The sequence below is a fragment of the Coregonus clupeaformis genome, chromosome 1 (genome assembly GCF_020615455.1).
Source record: "Coregonus clupeaformis isolate EN_2021a chromosome 1, ASM2061545v1, whole genome shotgun sequence".
Classification (NCBI taxonomy): domain Eukaryota; kingdom Metazoa; phylum Chordata; class Actinopteri; order Salmoniformes; family Salmonidae; genus Coregonus; species Coregonus clupeaformis.
In genome coordinates, this window is record NC_059192.1 from 34,139,035 (window position 1) to 34,155,311 (window position 16,277).

General features: G+C 43.5%; 1 protein-coding gene across 1 annotated transcript in view; it reads left to right on the forward strand.

The window, feature by feature from the left end:
* Positions 1 to 12,218, forward strand: part of LOC121582383 (alpha-1,6-mannosylglycoprotein 6-beta-N-acetylglucosaminyltransferase B-like) — a 44,867-nt gene extending 32,649 nt beyond the window's left edge. Inside the window, exons 11-17 of the mRNA XM_041898129.1 lie at positions 357 to 502; positions 920 to 1,075; positions 1,306 to 1,452; positions 1,654 to 1,770; positions 1,948 to 2,022; positions 5,645 to 5,805; positions 11,007 to 12,218. Coding sequence (XP_041754063.1) covers positions 357 to 502; positions 920 to 1,075; positions 1,306 to 1,452; positions 1,654 to 1,770; positions 1,948 to 2,022; positions 5,645 to 5,805; positions 11,007 to 11,208 — 1,004 coding nt within the window. The 3' untranslated portion in view covers positions 11,209 to 12,218. The remainder of the gene's footprint in view (positions 1 to 356; positions 503 to 919; positions 1,076 to 1,305; positions 1,453 to 1,653; positions 1,771 to 1,947; positions 2,023 to 5,644; positions 5,806 to 11,006) is intronic.
* Positions 12,219 to 16,277: the final 4,059 nt, after the last annotated feature.

Sequence of the window (16,277 nt, forward strand, 5' to 3'; positions counted from 1 at the left end):
ATTAGACACATACGAGATATTAGACCTAATAGACACATTAGACATCGACACATTGTTTTGTCTTATACCTCTCTTGTTCATTCTGATAGAAGCCTTTTGGGAAGAAACGGGTTTTAATCCTTTGAGATCTAACTGATAGAGGATTTACACTTGTTTCTTTGCTGATGAAATAATGATTTGCTGTAGTTCTTGACCACTAGACAATATACTAAATGTGATAACTTATTGGTTGTTTGATGGCTACAATGTTGGTCTGTGGTTATAATGTGACTTCAAACAATCAATACAACAACACTTTCCTAACGATATAATCCAAAATTGCATTCTGACCTATTGTGTCTCTGTCTCCTGTGTAGCTCATACCCCTGATAACTCGTTCCTGGGGTTTGTGAGCGAGGAGGTGATGGTGGAGCAGGAAGAGAGGGAGGAGGAAGTGGAGCCAGGGCCATACAGGAAGGACAACACGGCTGTGGTCTATGGGAAACAGGACTACATGTGGCAGGTAAGGAGGCAGATGGAGTAAAAGGGTGCAGTGACCAACGACAGTGCCATCCAGTAATGTCCTGACTAGATAGGTTGTTTTTGGAACGGCCAACATGCAACATACTCCCTCAACTCTACTCTATACTATAAATGAACTTATAAATAATAATAATAATAATAAGCCTTTTAGCAGACGCTTTTATCCAAAGCGACTTACAGTCATGCGTGCATACATTTTTTTGTGTATGGGTGGTCCCGGGGATCGAACCCACTACCTTGGCGTTACAAGCGCCGTGCTCTACCAGCTGAGCTACAGAGGACCAACTTCTTCTCTTCTCTACTCTACTCTACTCTACTCTACTCTACTCTACTCTACTCTACTCTACTCTACTCTACTCTACTCTACTCTACTCTACTCTACTCTACTCTATTCCAGGGCAAGGAGCGTTATCTGGAGGTGATCAGTCAGGAGCTGGAGACCCACGGCACAGTGTACCAGCCTCCAGGCCACTCCGCTCAGCTGCCCAGTAACATTATCAACCACGGCCTGCTGGCCCAGGATCAGTTCTTACAGCTCCTCAGGAGAGCCAAGGTAACAACAGAACTGAACCCAGACCACAGTGTCTCAGGGCCCATGAGGACAATTCCTATCTTGATTTATTGTGCAAACTTCCGTGGACATCTATGCATGGTTTCAGACCTGGGTCTAATATATAGCTTCATATGTTAGGATTCAAGCACTCAATGACCAAATCATGAAAACTACATTACTTTCTACAATATCTCTGAAAGCCATGCAGTGATAGTGATTCCCCCCCTCAGGTGTTTGTGGGCCTTGGGTTTCCCTATGAGGGTCCAGCTCCTCTGGAGGCCATAGCTTTAGGGTGTGTCTTCCTCCAGCCGCGCTTCCAGCCCCCTCGCTCCTCTGAAAACAGTGACTTCTATAAAGGGAAGCCCACAACACGACAGGTACTGGATATGAACTAATCCAAAGATGTATTAAGAAATTAATCAAATAAAATTGAAAAATGAAGAAAAAATTAACCTAATGACAATTTCACACCCAATGGAGGTTTAATTGGGAAGTGTGTGTGTGTGTGCGTGCGTGTGTGTTGGTGTGTGTGCATGCATGCGTGTGTGTACATGTGTCTGTGTGTGTGTGTCTGTCAGGTCTCCTCCCAGCACCCCTATGCCGAGGAGTTCATCGGTAAGCCCTACGTTTGGACCGTGGACATGACCAACACCACTGACGTTCAAGAGACAGTCAGGGCTATTCTACGCACAGAGGTCAGTCACAATAACCTTGTAATGGATCTCGAGATCTATGGAAGATAGAATTTGTCTGTTTTACAGGTGAAACCCCTTATCCATTGTTATGGCTGTTATATGAATGCTAATGAAGGCTCATATGATTAGCATAACCCTGACATAAAGCTGTATTTAGCTTCTATGTCTGTTTTAAAGGTCAAGCCCTTCACCCCTCGAGAGTTCACCAGTGAAGGGATGCTGGAAAGGGTCCATGCTTACATCACTCATCAGGTTTTATACGGTCTATGGTTTATATTACTATATGTGTCTTATAATGTCTTATATTGGGAGGCATTGGAACAAAGAGCAAGGCTTGGTAATATACAGTTGAAGTCAGAAGTTTACATACACTTAGGTTGGAGTCATTAAAACTCATTTTTCAACCACTCCACAAATGTCTTGTTAACAAACTGTACTTTTGGCAAGTCGGTTAGGACATCTACTTTGTGCATGACACAAGTAATTTTTCCAACAATTGTTTACAGACAGATTATTTCACTTATAATTCACTGTATCACAATTCCAGTGGGTCAGAAGTTTACATACACTAAGTTGACTGTGCCTTTAAACAGCTTGGAAAATTCCAGAAAATGATTTCATGGCTTTAGAATCTTCTGATAGGCTAATTGACATCATTTGAGTCAATTGGAGGTGTCCCTGTGGATGTATTTCAAGGCCTATCTTCAAACTCAGTGCCTCTTTGCTTGACATCATGGGAAAATCAGCCAAGACCTCAGAAAAAAAATTGTAGATCTCCACAAGTCTAGTTCATCCTTGGGAGCAATTTCCAAACGCCTGAAGGTACCACGTTCATCTGTACAAACAATAGTATGCAAGTATAAACACCATGGGACCACACAGCCGTCATACCGCTCAGGAAGGAGACGCATTCTGTCTCCTAGAGATGAACGTACTTTGGTGCGAAAAGTGCAAATCAACCCCAGAACAACAGCAAAGGACCTTGTGAAGATGCTGGAGGAAACAGGTACAAAAGTATCTATATCCACAGTAAAACAAGTCCTATATTGACATAACCTGAAAGGCCAATCAGCAAGGAAGAAGCCACTGCTCCAAAACCACCATAAAAAAGACAGACTACGGTTTGCAACTGCACATGGGGACAAAGTTCGTACTTTTTGGAGAAATGTCCTCTTGTCTGATGAAACAAAAATAGAACTGTTTGGCCATAATGACCACCGTTATGTTTGGAGAAAAAAGGGGGAAGCTTGCAAGCCAAAGAACACCATCCCAACCGTGAAGCACGGGGGTGGCAGCATCATGCTGTGGGGGTGCTTTGCTGCAGGAGGGACTGGTGCACTTCACAAAATAGATGGCATCATGAGAAAGGAAAATTATGTGGATTTATTGAAGCAACATCTCAAGACATCAGTCAGGAAGTTAAAGCTTGGTCGCAAATGGGTCTTCCAAATGGACAATGACCCCAAGCATACTTCCAAAGTTGTGGCAAAATAATTTAAGGATACAAAGTCAAGGTATTGGAGTGGCCATCACAAAGCCCTGACCTCAATCCTATAGAACATTTGTGGGCACAACTAAAAAAGTGTGTGCGAGCAAGGAGGCCTACAAACCTGACTCAGTTACACCAGCTCTGTCAGGAGGAATGGGCCAAAATTCACCCAACTTATTTTGGGAAGCTTGTGGAAGGCTACCCGAAACATTTGACCCAAGTTAAACAGTTTAAAGGCAATGCAACCAAATACTAATTGATTGTAAGTAAACTTCTGACCCACTGGGAATGTGATGAAATAAATAAAAGGTGAAATGGATAATTCTCTCTACTATTATTCTGACATTTCACATTCTTAAAATAAAGTGGTGATCCTAACTGACCTAAAACAGGGAATTTTTACTAGGATTAAATGTCAGGAATTGTGAATAACTGAGTTTAAATATATTTGGCTAAGGTGTATGTAAACATCCGACTTCAACTGTATATTAATGGTAGTCACTAGCTGGCCATGCTAGAAAGAACAATGGTGGCAATATTGTAAGAACTGATTGGCAAATACGGCACATTTTTGTTACTAATTTAGGTCAAGGATATAGTGGGTGCTCACTTTTTGACGTTTGAAAATTCTGTACCTCCTAGCATGGCCAGATAGTGAGGACCCTAAACTGAGTTGAACAACCTTGTTGCATACTGTTCCAAACCCAGTCTCATGAGCTACAGTGGGGAAAAAAAGTATTTAGTCAGCCACCAATTGTGCAAGTTCTCCCACTTAAAAAGATGAGAGATGCCTGTAATTTTCATCATAGGTACACGTCAACTATGACAGATAAATTGAGAAAAAAAATTCCAGAAAATCACATTGTAGGATTTTTTATGAATTTATTTGCAAATTATGGTGGAAAATAAGTATTTGGTCACCTACAAACAAGCAAGATTTCTGGCTCTCACAGACCTGTAACTTCTTCTTTAAGAGGCTCCTCTGTCCTCCCCTCGTTTCCTGTATTAATGGCACCTGTTTGAACTTGTTATCAGTATAAAATACACCTGTCCACAACCTCAAACAGTCACACTCCAAACTCCACTATGGCCAAGACCAAAGAGCTGTCAAAGGACACCAGAAACAAAATTGTAGACCTGCACCAGGCTGGGAAGACTGAATCTGCAATAGGTAAGCAGCTTGGTTTGAAGAAATCAACTGTGGGAGCAATTATTAGGAAATGGAAGACATACAACACCACTGATAATCTCCCTCGATCTGGGGCTCCACGCAAGATCTCACCCCGTGGGGTCAAAATGATCACAAGAACGGTGAGCAAAAATCCCAGAACCACACGGGGGGACCTAGTGAATGACCTGCAGAGAGCTGGGACCAAAGTAACAAAGCCTACCATCAGTAACACACTACGCCGCCAGGGACACAAATCCTGCTGTGTCCCCCTGCTTAAGCCAGTACATGTCCAGGCCCGTCTGAAGTTTGCTAGAGTGCATTTGGATGATCCAGAAGAGGATTGGGAGAATGTCATATGGTCAGATGAAACCAAAATAGAACTTTTTGGTAAAAACTCAACTCGCCGTGTTTGGAGTACAAAGAATGCTGAGTTGCATCCAAAGAACACCATATCTACTGTGAAGCATGGGGGGTGGAAACATCATGCTTTGGGGCTGTTTTTCTGCAAAGGGACCAGGACGACTGATCCGTGTAAAGGAAAGAATGAATGGGGCCATGTATCGTGAGATTTTGAGTGAAAACCTCCTTCCATCAGCAAGGGCATTGAAGATGAAACGTGGCTGGGTCTTTCAGCATGACAATGATCCCAAACACACCGCCCGGGCAACGAAGGAGTGACTTCGTAAGAAGCATTTCAAGGTCCTGGAGTGGCCTAGCCAGTCTCCAGATCTCAACACCATAGAAAATCTTTGGAGGGAGTTGAAAATCCGTGTTGCCCAGCGACAGCCCCAAAACATCACTGCTCTAGAGGAGATCTGCATGGAGGAATGGGCCAAAATACCAGCAACAGTGTGTGAAAACCTTGTGAAGACTTACAGAAAACGTTTGACCTGTGTCATTGCCAACAAAGGGTATATAACAAAGTATTGAGAAACTTTTTTGTTATTGACCAAATACTTATTTTCCACCATAATTTGCAAATAAATTCATTAAAAATCCTACAATGTGATTTTCTGGAATTTCTTTTCTCATTTTGTCTGTCATAGTTGACGTGTACCTATGATGAAAATTACAGGCCTCTCTCAACTTTTTAAGTGGGAGAACTTGCACAATTGGTGGCTGACTAAATACTTTTTTTCCCCACTGTATATGATACATTTCAACATTTTTGCAAAATAATATAACTGTTGTTCTTGTCTTCATGTTGACCCCAGGACTTCTGCAGCGTGTCCTTCCCTACCTGGCCACCTGAGAGCGCTCTGAGAATACATCTGGGCCCCCTGGGCCAGTCGTGTGCGAGTGTTTGTCGACGTGCCTCCCTGGTGTGTGAGCCGGCCCTGTTCCACCACCTCAACAACCCCGCAGCGTTCACCAGGTGAGAGAAAGACATACAGGCAGACAGACAGAAAGACAGACCGACAGGCAGGCAGGAAGACAGACAGAACAAACATACTGCAAACAGGTGCAAGGGCACAGCTATCCAATAACTACAGTCAGTGCATTCGGAAAGACCCCTTCACTTTTTCCACATTTTGTTACGTTACAGCCTTATTCTAAAATTGATTAAATTGTTTCCCCCCCCTCATCAATCTACACACAATACCCCATAATGATAAAGCAAAAACTGGTTTTTATACATTTTTGCAAATTTATTAAAAATAAAAGTCTGAAATAATACATTTACATAAGTATTCAGACCCTTTACGCAGGTTAATCTTTCCCTCGATCCTGACTAGTCTCCCAGTCCCTGCCGCTGAAAAACATCCCCACAGCATGATGCTGCCACCACCATGCTTCACCGTAGGGATGGTATTGGCCAGGTGATGAGCGGTGCCTGGTTTCCTTGACGTGACGCTTGGCATTCAGGCCAAAGAGATCAATCTTGTTTCACATGGTCTGATAATCCTTTAGGTGCCTTTTGCCAAACTCCAAGCGGGCTGTCATGTGCCTTTTACTGAGGAGTGGCCACTCTACCATAAACGCCTGATTGGTGGAGTGCTGCAGAGATGGTTGTCCTTCTGGAAGGTTCTCCTACCTTATCTAGACAGTTGTGTGCCTTTCCAAATCATGTCCAATCAATTGAATTTACCACAGGTGGACTACAATCGCAAAGGGTCTGAATATTTATGTACATTTACATTTACATTTTCGTCATTTAGCAGACGCACTTATCCAGAGCGACTTACAAATTGGTGCATTCACCTTATGATAGCCAGTGGGACAACCACTTTACAATATATATACATATATATTTTTATTTTTTAATTTAAAAAAAATTATTTGGGGGGGTGGGGTAAGGGGAGGTAGAAGGATTACTCTATCCTATCCCAGGTATTTCTTAAAGAGGTGGGGTTTCAAATGTCTCCGGAAGGTGGTGAGTGACTCCGCTGTCCTGGCGTCGTGAGGGAGCTTGTTCCACTATTGGGGTGCCAGAGCAGAGAACAGTTTTGACTGGGCTGAGTGGGAACTGTGCTTCCGCAGAGGTAGGGGGGCCAGCAGGCCAGAGGTGGATGAACGCAATGCCCTCGTTTGGGTGTAGGGACTGATCAGAGCCTGAAGGTACGGAGGTGCCGTTCCCCTCACAGCTCCGTAGGTAAGCACCATGGTCTTGTAGCAGATGCGAGCTTCAACTGGAAGCCAGTGGAGTGTGCGGAGGAGCGGGGTGATGTGAGAGAACTTGGGAAGGTTGAACACCAGACGGGCTGCGGCGTTCTGGATGAGTTGTAGGGGTTTAATGGCACAGGAAGGGAGCCCAGCCAACAGCGAGTTGCAGTAATCCAGACGGGAGATGACAAGTGCCTGGACTAGGACCTGTGCCGCTTCCTGTGTAAGGCAGGGTCATACTCTGGGAATGTTGTAGAGCATGAATCTACAGGATCGGGTCACCGCCTTGATGTTAGCGGAGAACGACAGGGTGTTGTCCAGGGTCACGCCAAGGCTCTTTGCACTCTGGGAGGAGGACACAACGGAGTTGTCAACCGTGATGGCGAGATCATGGAACGGGCAGTCCTTCCCCGGGAGGAAGAGCAGCTCCGTCTTGCCAAGGTTCAGCTTGAGGTGGTGATCCGTCATCCACACTGATATGTCTGCCAGACATGCAGAGATGCGATTCGCCACCTGGTTATCAGAAGGGGGAAAGGAGAAGATTAATTGTGTGTCGTCTGCGTAGCAATGATAGGAGAGGCCATGTGAGGATATGACAGAGCCAAGTGACTTGGTGTATAGCGAGAATAGGAGCGGGCCTAGAACTGAGCCCTGGGTGACACCAGTGGTGAGAGCACGTGGTGCGGAGACAGATTCTCGCCACGCCACCTGGTAGGAGCGACCTGTCAGGTAGGACGCAATCCAAGAGTGAGCCGCGCCGGAGATGCCCAACTCGGAGAGGGTTCACAGTATCAAAGGCAGCGGATAGGTCTAGAAGGACGAGAGCAGAGGAGAGAGAGTTAGCTTTAGCAGTGCGGAGAGCCTCCGTGACACAGAGAAGAGCAACCTCAGTTGAATGACCAGTCTTGATACCTGACTGGTTTGGATCAAGAAGGTCATTCTGAGAGAGATAGCAAGAGAGTTGGCTAAAGACGGCACGCTCAAGAGTTTTGGAGAGAAAATAAAGAAGGGATACTGGTCTGTAGTTGTTGACATCGGAGGGATCGAGTGTAGGTTTTTTGAGAAGGGGTGCAACTCTCGCTCTCTTGAAGACGGAAGGGACATAGCCAGCGGTCAAGGATGAGTTGATGAGCGAGGTGAGGTAAGGGAGAAGGTCTGTAAATGTAAATAAGGTATTTCTGTTTTTGATTTGTAATACATTTGCAAACATTTCTAAAAACCTGTTTTCGCTTCTTCATAATGGGGTATTCTGTGTAGATTGATGAGGACATTTTTTTTATTTAATCCATTATAGAATAAGGCTGTAACGTAACAAAATATGGAAAAAGTAAAAGGGTCTGAATACTTTTCGAATGCACTGTATATACAGGTGCAAGGGCACAGCTATCCAATACTTAAATATACACAGGTGCAAGAGGACTAGCCAATACAGCACATAGCACACACAGTGGTATTATACTGTACCATGGTTTAGGCTGTCTGTTAGTACTTGTGTGCTACATGTACACTTTAGCATCGGCTGTAACTCTAGTCTCCAGACCAGGTAGGCCAATACAATCCCTGTTCAATGTTTTCACACAATATTGTGATAGGCTATAAGAAATTCCCATCAATACCCTGTTATATCACATTGCTGACTATAGCAAAATTCTATGGTTTTTGTTCCAGCCTAGCACTAAATTGAGGGGCCTCCCGAGTAGCACAGCATCGCAGTGCTAGAGGCGTCACTACAGACCCGGGTTCGATCACAACCGGCCGTGATCCAGAGTCCCATAGGGCGGCGCACAATTGGCTCAGCGTTGTCCGGGTTAGGGGAGGGTTTGGCCGGAGGGCTTTACTTGACTCATCATGCTCTTGTGACTCCTTGTGGCGGGCTGGGCGCCTGCAGGTTGACCTCGGTCGTCAGGTGAACAGTGTTTCCTCCGACACATTGGTGCGGCTGGCTTCCGGGTCAAGCGGGCAGATGCTAAGAAGCGCGGTTTGGCGGGTCATGTTTCGGAGGACGCATGACTCGACCTTCGCCTCCCGAGCCTGTTGGGGAGTTGCAGCGATGAGACAAGATCGAAATGGGGAGAAAAAGGGGGTAAAATAAAAATATATATGAAAAAATAAAAACATGATTGAACTGAGATCACCTAATCATCAAGGCCTTGGCTAGTTGAATTGTGTATGTTAGTGCTGTGCAGGAACAAAAGCATGAACCCCCTGTAGCTCTACCAGGACTAGGGGTGTTGATCTGGAACTGTGACATATAACCAATATGTCAGCTTAGGTGACATATACAGTGGGGGAAAAATAGTATTTAGTCAGCCACCAATTGTGCAAGTTCTCCCACTTAAAAAGATGAGAGAGGCCTGTAATTTTCATCATAGGTACACGTCAACTATGACAGACAAATTGAGATTTTCTTTCTCCAGAAAATCACATTGTAGGATTTTTTATGAATTTATTTGCAAATGATGGTGGAAAATAAGTATTTGGTCACCTACAAACAAGCAAGATTTCTGGCTCTCACAGACCTGTAACTTCTTCTTTAAGAGGCTCCTCTGTCCTCCACTCGTTACCTGTATTAATGGCACCTGTTTGAACTTGTTATCAGTATAAAAGACACCTGTCCACAACCTCAAACAGTCACACTCCAAACTCCACTATGGCCAAGACCAAAGAGCTGTCAAAGGACACCAGAAACAAAGGTGTAGACCTGCACCAGGCTGGGAAGACTGAATCTGCAATAGGTAAGCAGCTTGGTTTGAAGAAATCAACTGTGGGAGCAATTATTAGGAAATGGAAGACATACAAGACCACTGATAATCTCCCTCGATCTGGGGCTCCACGCAAGATCTCACCCCGTGGGGTCAAAATGATCACAAGAACGGTGAGCAAAAATCCCAGAACCACACGGGGGACCTAGTGAATGACCTGCAGAGAGCTGGGACCAAAGTAACAAAGCCTACCATCAGTAACACACTACACCGCCAGGGACTCAAATCCTGCAGTGCCAGACGTGTCCCCCTGCTTAAGCCAGTACATGTCCAGGCCCGTCTGAAGTTTGCTAGAGTGCATTTGGATGATCCAGAAGAGGATTGGGAGAATGTCATATGGTCAGATGAAACCAAAATATAACTTTTTGGTAAAAACTCAACTCGTCGTGTTTGGAGGACAAATAATGCTGAGTTACATCCAAAGAACATCATACCTACTGTGAAGCATGGGGGTGGAAACATCATCCTTTGGGGCTGTTTTTCTGCAAAGGGACCAGGACAACTGATCTGTGTAAAGGAAAGAATGAATGGGGCCATGTATCGTGAGATTTTGAGTGAAAACCTCCTTCCATCAGCAAGGGCATTGAAGATGAAACGTGGCTGGGTCTTTCAGCATGACAATGATCCCAAACACACCGCCCGGGCAACGAAGGAGTGGCTTCGTAAGAAGCATTTCAAGGTCCTGGAGTGGCCTAGCCAGTCTCCAGATCTCAACCCCATAGAAAATCTTTGGAGGGAGTTGAAAGTCTGTGTTGCCCAGCGACAGCCCCAAAGTATCACTGCTCTAGAGGAGATCTGCATGGAGGAATGGACCAAAATACCAGCAACAGTGTGTGAAAACCTTGTGAAGACTTACAGAAAACGTTTGACCTGTGTCATTGCCAACAAAGGGTATATAACAAAGTATTGAGAAACTTTTGTTATTGACCAAATACTTATTTTCCACCATAATTTGCAAATAAATTCATAAAAAATCCTACAATGTGATTTTCTGGATTTCTTTCTTCTCATTTTGTCCGTCATAGTTGACGTGTACCTATGATGAAAATTACAGGCCTCTCTCATCTTTTTAAGTGGGAGAACTTGCACAATTGGTGGCTGACTAAATACTTTTTTCCCCCACTGTAACTACAATGGTTAAATGTCACAATTTCGAACAGATTCTGATGAGACCATACTGGTTGATCACCACTGCTTTTCCCTCTGGCAGACTGGGCCTGTCCTGCTCCAGCACGGACCAGGAAGTGGACAACCATCTATTTCCTGCCTACAGCCCGTGGGGGCGTCGCTGCGGCCTGCAGCGGGAGCGTCTCCTGTTCAGCTGCGCTGGGTCCGACCCTGCCCACCGCAGACTGTGTCCCTGCAGGGCCCACCGGGCGGGACAAGTGGCGCTGTGTCCTGACTGCCTCTAAGGGGCAGACTCTCAGGATTCTCATTGGAGAAAAAGGAGGACATGGAAGGTGGAAGTGTCCACATGCATCCTATGTCTGGGGTCATGTTCACTAGGCACGAGATGAAAGAAAAAGCGCCGAAACTGAGTGAAATGGAGAGGTGCTATCTGAACTTGTCCAATAGGAAACGCTTCTTTTAGTTTTCTATTGCAAAAATGTTTTGTTACAATGTGCCCTGATGAACACAACCCAAGGCTCTTCACTCACAGGAAATGGATGTCACGTTCCCGGTTTATCTGATATCACTCAGGAAGAAAGAAGATATAGAGCCCTGATCTGTCATGTCTCCTCAGTTGCACAAAGGAACAGGAGTAATGTAGGCAACATACGTTTTATTACATTACTTGGCCTCACACAGGATATATCAGTGTTGTGGCCTTTCATTCCCTGTAAGGTGACCACAACCTTTCATACCAGAGGTCACTCTATGATGAACTGAGTCATGCCTCTGAGCAGGTTTACAACCAGAGTCCATCACATCACATTCAAATAATAGGGCCATCACTCATTGATTTGGGGTGTATTTAATGAGGTAAAACACAATGTTGCAGGTGGAAATGTGATGTGAAGAGCTGACACGACCCACAGTTCCAAATGACAAACAGTCATACCTGATCTACACAATACATTTATATCGTAACGTTCTCTTGAACAGACTCCCATAGTAGTAGTGGACTGGGGTGTGTGGGATTACTAGCCATGTACAATGTCGTGTCGCATCGCCGGCCCTGAATATGACCTCCGTCCTCCTCGGACACGTGACAGAGTAAATAATGGGGGCCAGAGCCATTTAGAACTTGTAAATATTGTTCTAATTATAGACATTCAGTTACGTAGCATTAAATATCCCCCATGTAATGTTAATGGGGAGCTAAAATGGCAGCCATAGAATGTTGAAGTGTCATGGAAATGCTTCATAATACAGAAATCGCATTGGCCCAACTCTCTATATACAGTGGGGAGAACAAGTATTTGATACACTGCCGATTTAGCAGGTTTTCCTACTTACAAAGCATGTAGAGGTCTGTAATTTTTATCATAGGTACACTTCAACTGTGAGAGACGGAATCAAAAAAAAAATCCAGAAAATCGCATTGTATGATTTTTAAGTAATTAATTTGCATTTTATTGCATGACATAAGTATTTGATACATCAGAAAAGCAGAACTCAATATTTGGTACAGAAACTTTTGTTTGCAATTACAGAGATCATACGTTTCCTGTAGGTCTTGACCAGGTTTGCACACACTGCAGCAGGGATTTTGGCCCACTCCTCCATACAGATCCTTCAGGTTTCGGGGCTGTCACTGGGCAATACGGACTTTCAACTCCCTCCAAAGATTTTCTATTGGGTTCAGGTCTGGAGACTGGCTAGGCCACTCCAGGACCTTGAGATGCTTCTTACGGAGCCAATCCTTAGTTGCCCTGGCTGTGTGTTTCGGGTCGTTGTCATGCTGGAAGACCCAGCCACGACCCATCTTCAATGCTCTTACTGAGGGAAGGAGGTTGTTGGCCAAGATCTCGCGAGACATAGCCCCATCCATCCTCCCTTCAATACGGTGCAGTCATCCTGTCCCCTTTGCAGAAAAGCATCCCCAAAGAATGATGTTTCCACCTCCATGCTTCACGGTTGGGATGGTGTTCATGTACTCATCCTTCTTCTTCCTCCAAACACGGTGAGTGGAGTTTAGACCAAAAAGCTATATGTTTGTCTCATCAGACCACATGACCTTCTCCCATTCCTCCTCTGGATCATCCAGATGGTCATTGGCAAACTTCAGATGGGCCTGGACATGCGCTGGCTTGAGCAGGGGGACCTTGCGTGCGCTGCAGGATTTTAATCCATGAGGGCGTAGTGTGTTACTAATGGTTTTCTTTGAGACTGTGGTCCCAGCTCTCTTCAGGTCATTCACCAGGTCCTGCCGTGTAGTTCTGGGCTGATCCCTCACCTTCCTCATGATCATTGATGCCCCACGAGGTGAGATCTTGCATGGAGCCCCAGACCGAGGGTGATTGACCGTCATCTTGAACTTCTTCCATTTTCTAATAATTGCACCAACAGTTGTAGCCTTCTCACCAAGCTGCTTGCCTATTGTCCTGTAGCCCATCCCAGCCTTGTGCAGGTCTACAATTTTATCCCTGATGTCCTTACACAGCTCTCTGGTCTTGGCCATTGTGGAGAGGTTGGAGTCTGTTTGATTGAGTGTGTGGACAGGTGTCTTTTATACAGGTAACGAGTTCAAACAGGTGCAGTTAATACAGGTAATGAGTGGAGAACAGGAGGGCTTCTTAAAGAAAAACTAACAGGTCTGTGAGAGCCGGAATTCTTACTGGTTGGTAGGTGATCAAATACTTATGTCATGCAATAAAATGCAAATTAATTACTTAAAAATCATACAATGTGATTTTCTGGATTTTTGTTTTAGATTCCGTCTCTCACAGTTGAAGTGTACCTATGATAAAAAATTACAGACCTCTACATGCTTTGTATGTAGGAAAACCTGCAAAATCGGCAGTGTATCAAATACTTGTTCTCCCCCCTGTACATGGCTCTGATGGGGAACTTTATCAGAGTGAATCATGGGTAATCAGCGCTGAATGTCTTTGAGAAGGCAAGGCAATAAGACCACGATTATTCTCTCATATAAACACACTCAAAATGCTGTACTATATATTATGTGTACTGTAAAAGATGTGTGTTTATATGACAGAATATGAATAGTGTTATTGCCGCATTGCCTTTGGTATGTGATCTGGCTGAACTTGTACAGAGGAGTTAGAGAGGGTGAGTTTGGTTCGAAGGACGATATCCCGCTCAGGAGCGAACGTTGTACTGAACTAACAAACAGACCCGAGCTAAATGAAGTGAGGGGTGATGGGTCACAAAAACGAGTGTGGAGGTTGGGAAACCTGTCTTCTTCTCATCTGGCTTCTCCCATCACCCCTTTCTCTATATATAAGAGTGAGGGAATAAGTGAGAGAGAGAAACATATGTAAATGAATAGCACTAAACTGAGGGCTATTATCTGTTAGAAGTGATCGGGTGGGGGCTTACACAGAGCAGCTGCTAGCCTAGCTTCAGTCCAAGTCTATGGGCTCCTTCACCTAAAACTGGAAAACTGAGAGAGGGCTTCTCGGAACAGACACACGCGATTACCGTGATTGGTTGGAAGTGAGAGATTGGACCTTTCCCAATGCACTCCGCATAACCTAAACACAGCACAGCTCAGGGATTGGACGGGACCACTCAGGGCTGCGACGGGATTGGTCGACAGGATGACGGACAGCTCAGTGACTGTAAAACGGCTGGCTAAAACAACAGTGGAACTGACATAAGCAGACAATGTTTAGCAAATTCAGCTGGCCCTGTCAAGTGAGACTTGAATATGATTTGACCTACGTTCCAAAGATGATAAGAGTGAGTGAGTTTCAAGGCACTGTTCATCAGTTACAGAAAATAAAGTTGTACTTGACCCAAAGGAAGTATACTATGTGAAAGAAGTTAATTGGGAAATGTTGTGTAACTTTGTATGACTCACACTCACTGTCTTACTCATTTTGTTTAAAATAACTTGAAGAACTGATAATGTAAGGTCATAGAAGGGCTAAGATTTTTTTTTTTTTATGGATAGTAAAATATAATGCAATATAAAGTTGTTGTTTTTTACTCTTTTAATATTTACATTATTGGAGCATTTTTTTTTTTTTTTAAATTAAATGTAACCTTTATTTAACTAGGCAAGTCAGTTAAGAACAAATTCTTATTTACAATGACGGCCTACACCGGCCAAACCCGGACGACGCTGGGCCAATTGTGCGAAAACAATTATGAGATAAAAATATTCCATTTTATTTGGAACGGCAAGCCAGACAAAATTAAACGGGCCTATTTATATAATGAATATGAATTCAGAGGACAGAAATAATTAAAAATTAAAGCATTAGACCTATCACTAAAAGCTTCAGTCATACAAAAGTTATACTTAAATCCGAACTGGTTCTCTAGCAAATTAGTAAAATTGTCTCACCCAATGTTCAAGAATGGCCTTTTTCCCTTTATTCAGATTACAACCTCTCACTTTCAGTTATTTGTAAAGGAAATAATCTCCCAAATATCACTATTTCTAAAACAAGCCATAGAAAGTTGTTTGCAATTTCAATTGAATCCTCCAGAAACGACAGAACAAATAATGCAACAAATATTGTGGTTGAACTCAAATATACTAATTGACAAAAAACCTATTTTTTTTGGACAAAATGTTTAAAAAAGGTATAATCTTCGTAAATGATATCATCGGTAGGACTGGTGGAGTTATGTCGCACATGCAGCTAACAAAAACATATGGAAATGTCTGCTCTACCCAAAATTACAACCAAATAATTGCAGCCTTAACACAAAAATGGAAGAGGAAAGTGGAAGGGGGAGAAAGTAAGGAACTTGTCTGTCGGCCTTACATTAAAGAACATAATTGGTTAAAGAAAACTGTGATAAATAAAAAGTATACCAGTTTCATTTAAAGACCAAAGGATTGACAGCCGTCCCATATAGATTGCAAAATAGTTGGGAAGAGATTTTTGACGTACCGATCCCATGGCATAGTGTTTATGAACTGATACGCAAAACGACACCGGATTCAAAACTTAGAATCTTTCAATTTAAATTATTATATAAAATTCTTGCTACCAATAGAATGTTATTTATATGGGGGATACAATCTTCCCAGCTCTGCAGATTTTGCCTGCGAAGAGACAGAATCATTAGATCATTTGTTTTGGTACTGTTCATTTGTAGCTTGTTTTTGGACACAGGTCCAGGAATGGCTAAAGGATTGCAATATTTACCTGGAGCTAACCTTGCAGATAGCATTACTGGGTGATCTGAAAAGTCATAGTCAATCGATCAATAACATAATAATACTTTTAGCAAAAATGTTTATTTTCAATTTACAATCTGTAGAAACAATGAGAATAGAAAGGTTCAGAACTTTTGTAAAACATCACAGTACAGTTGAAAAATATATGGCAAATAG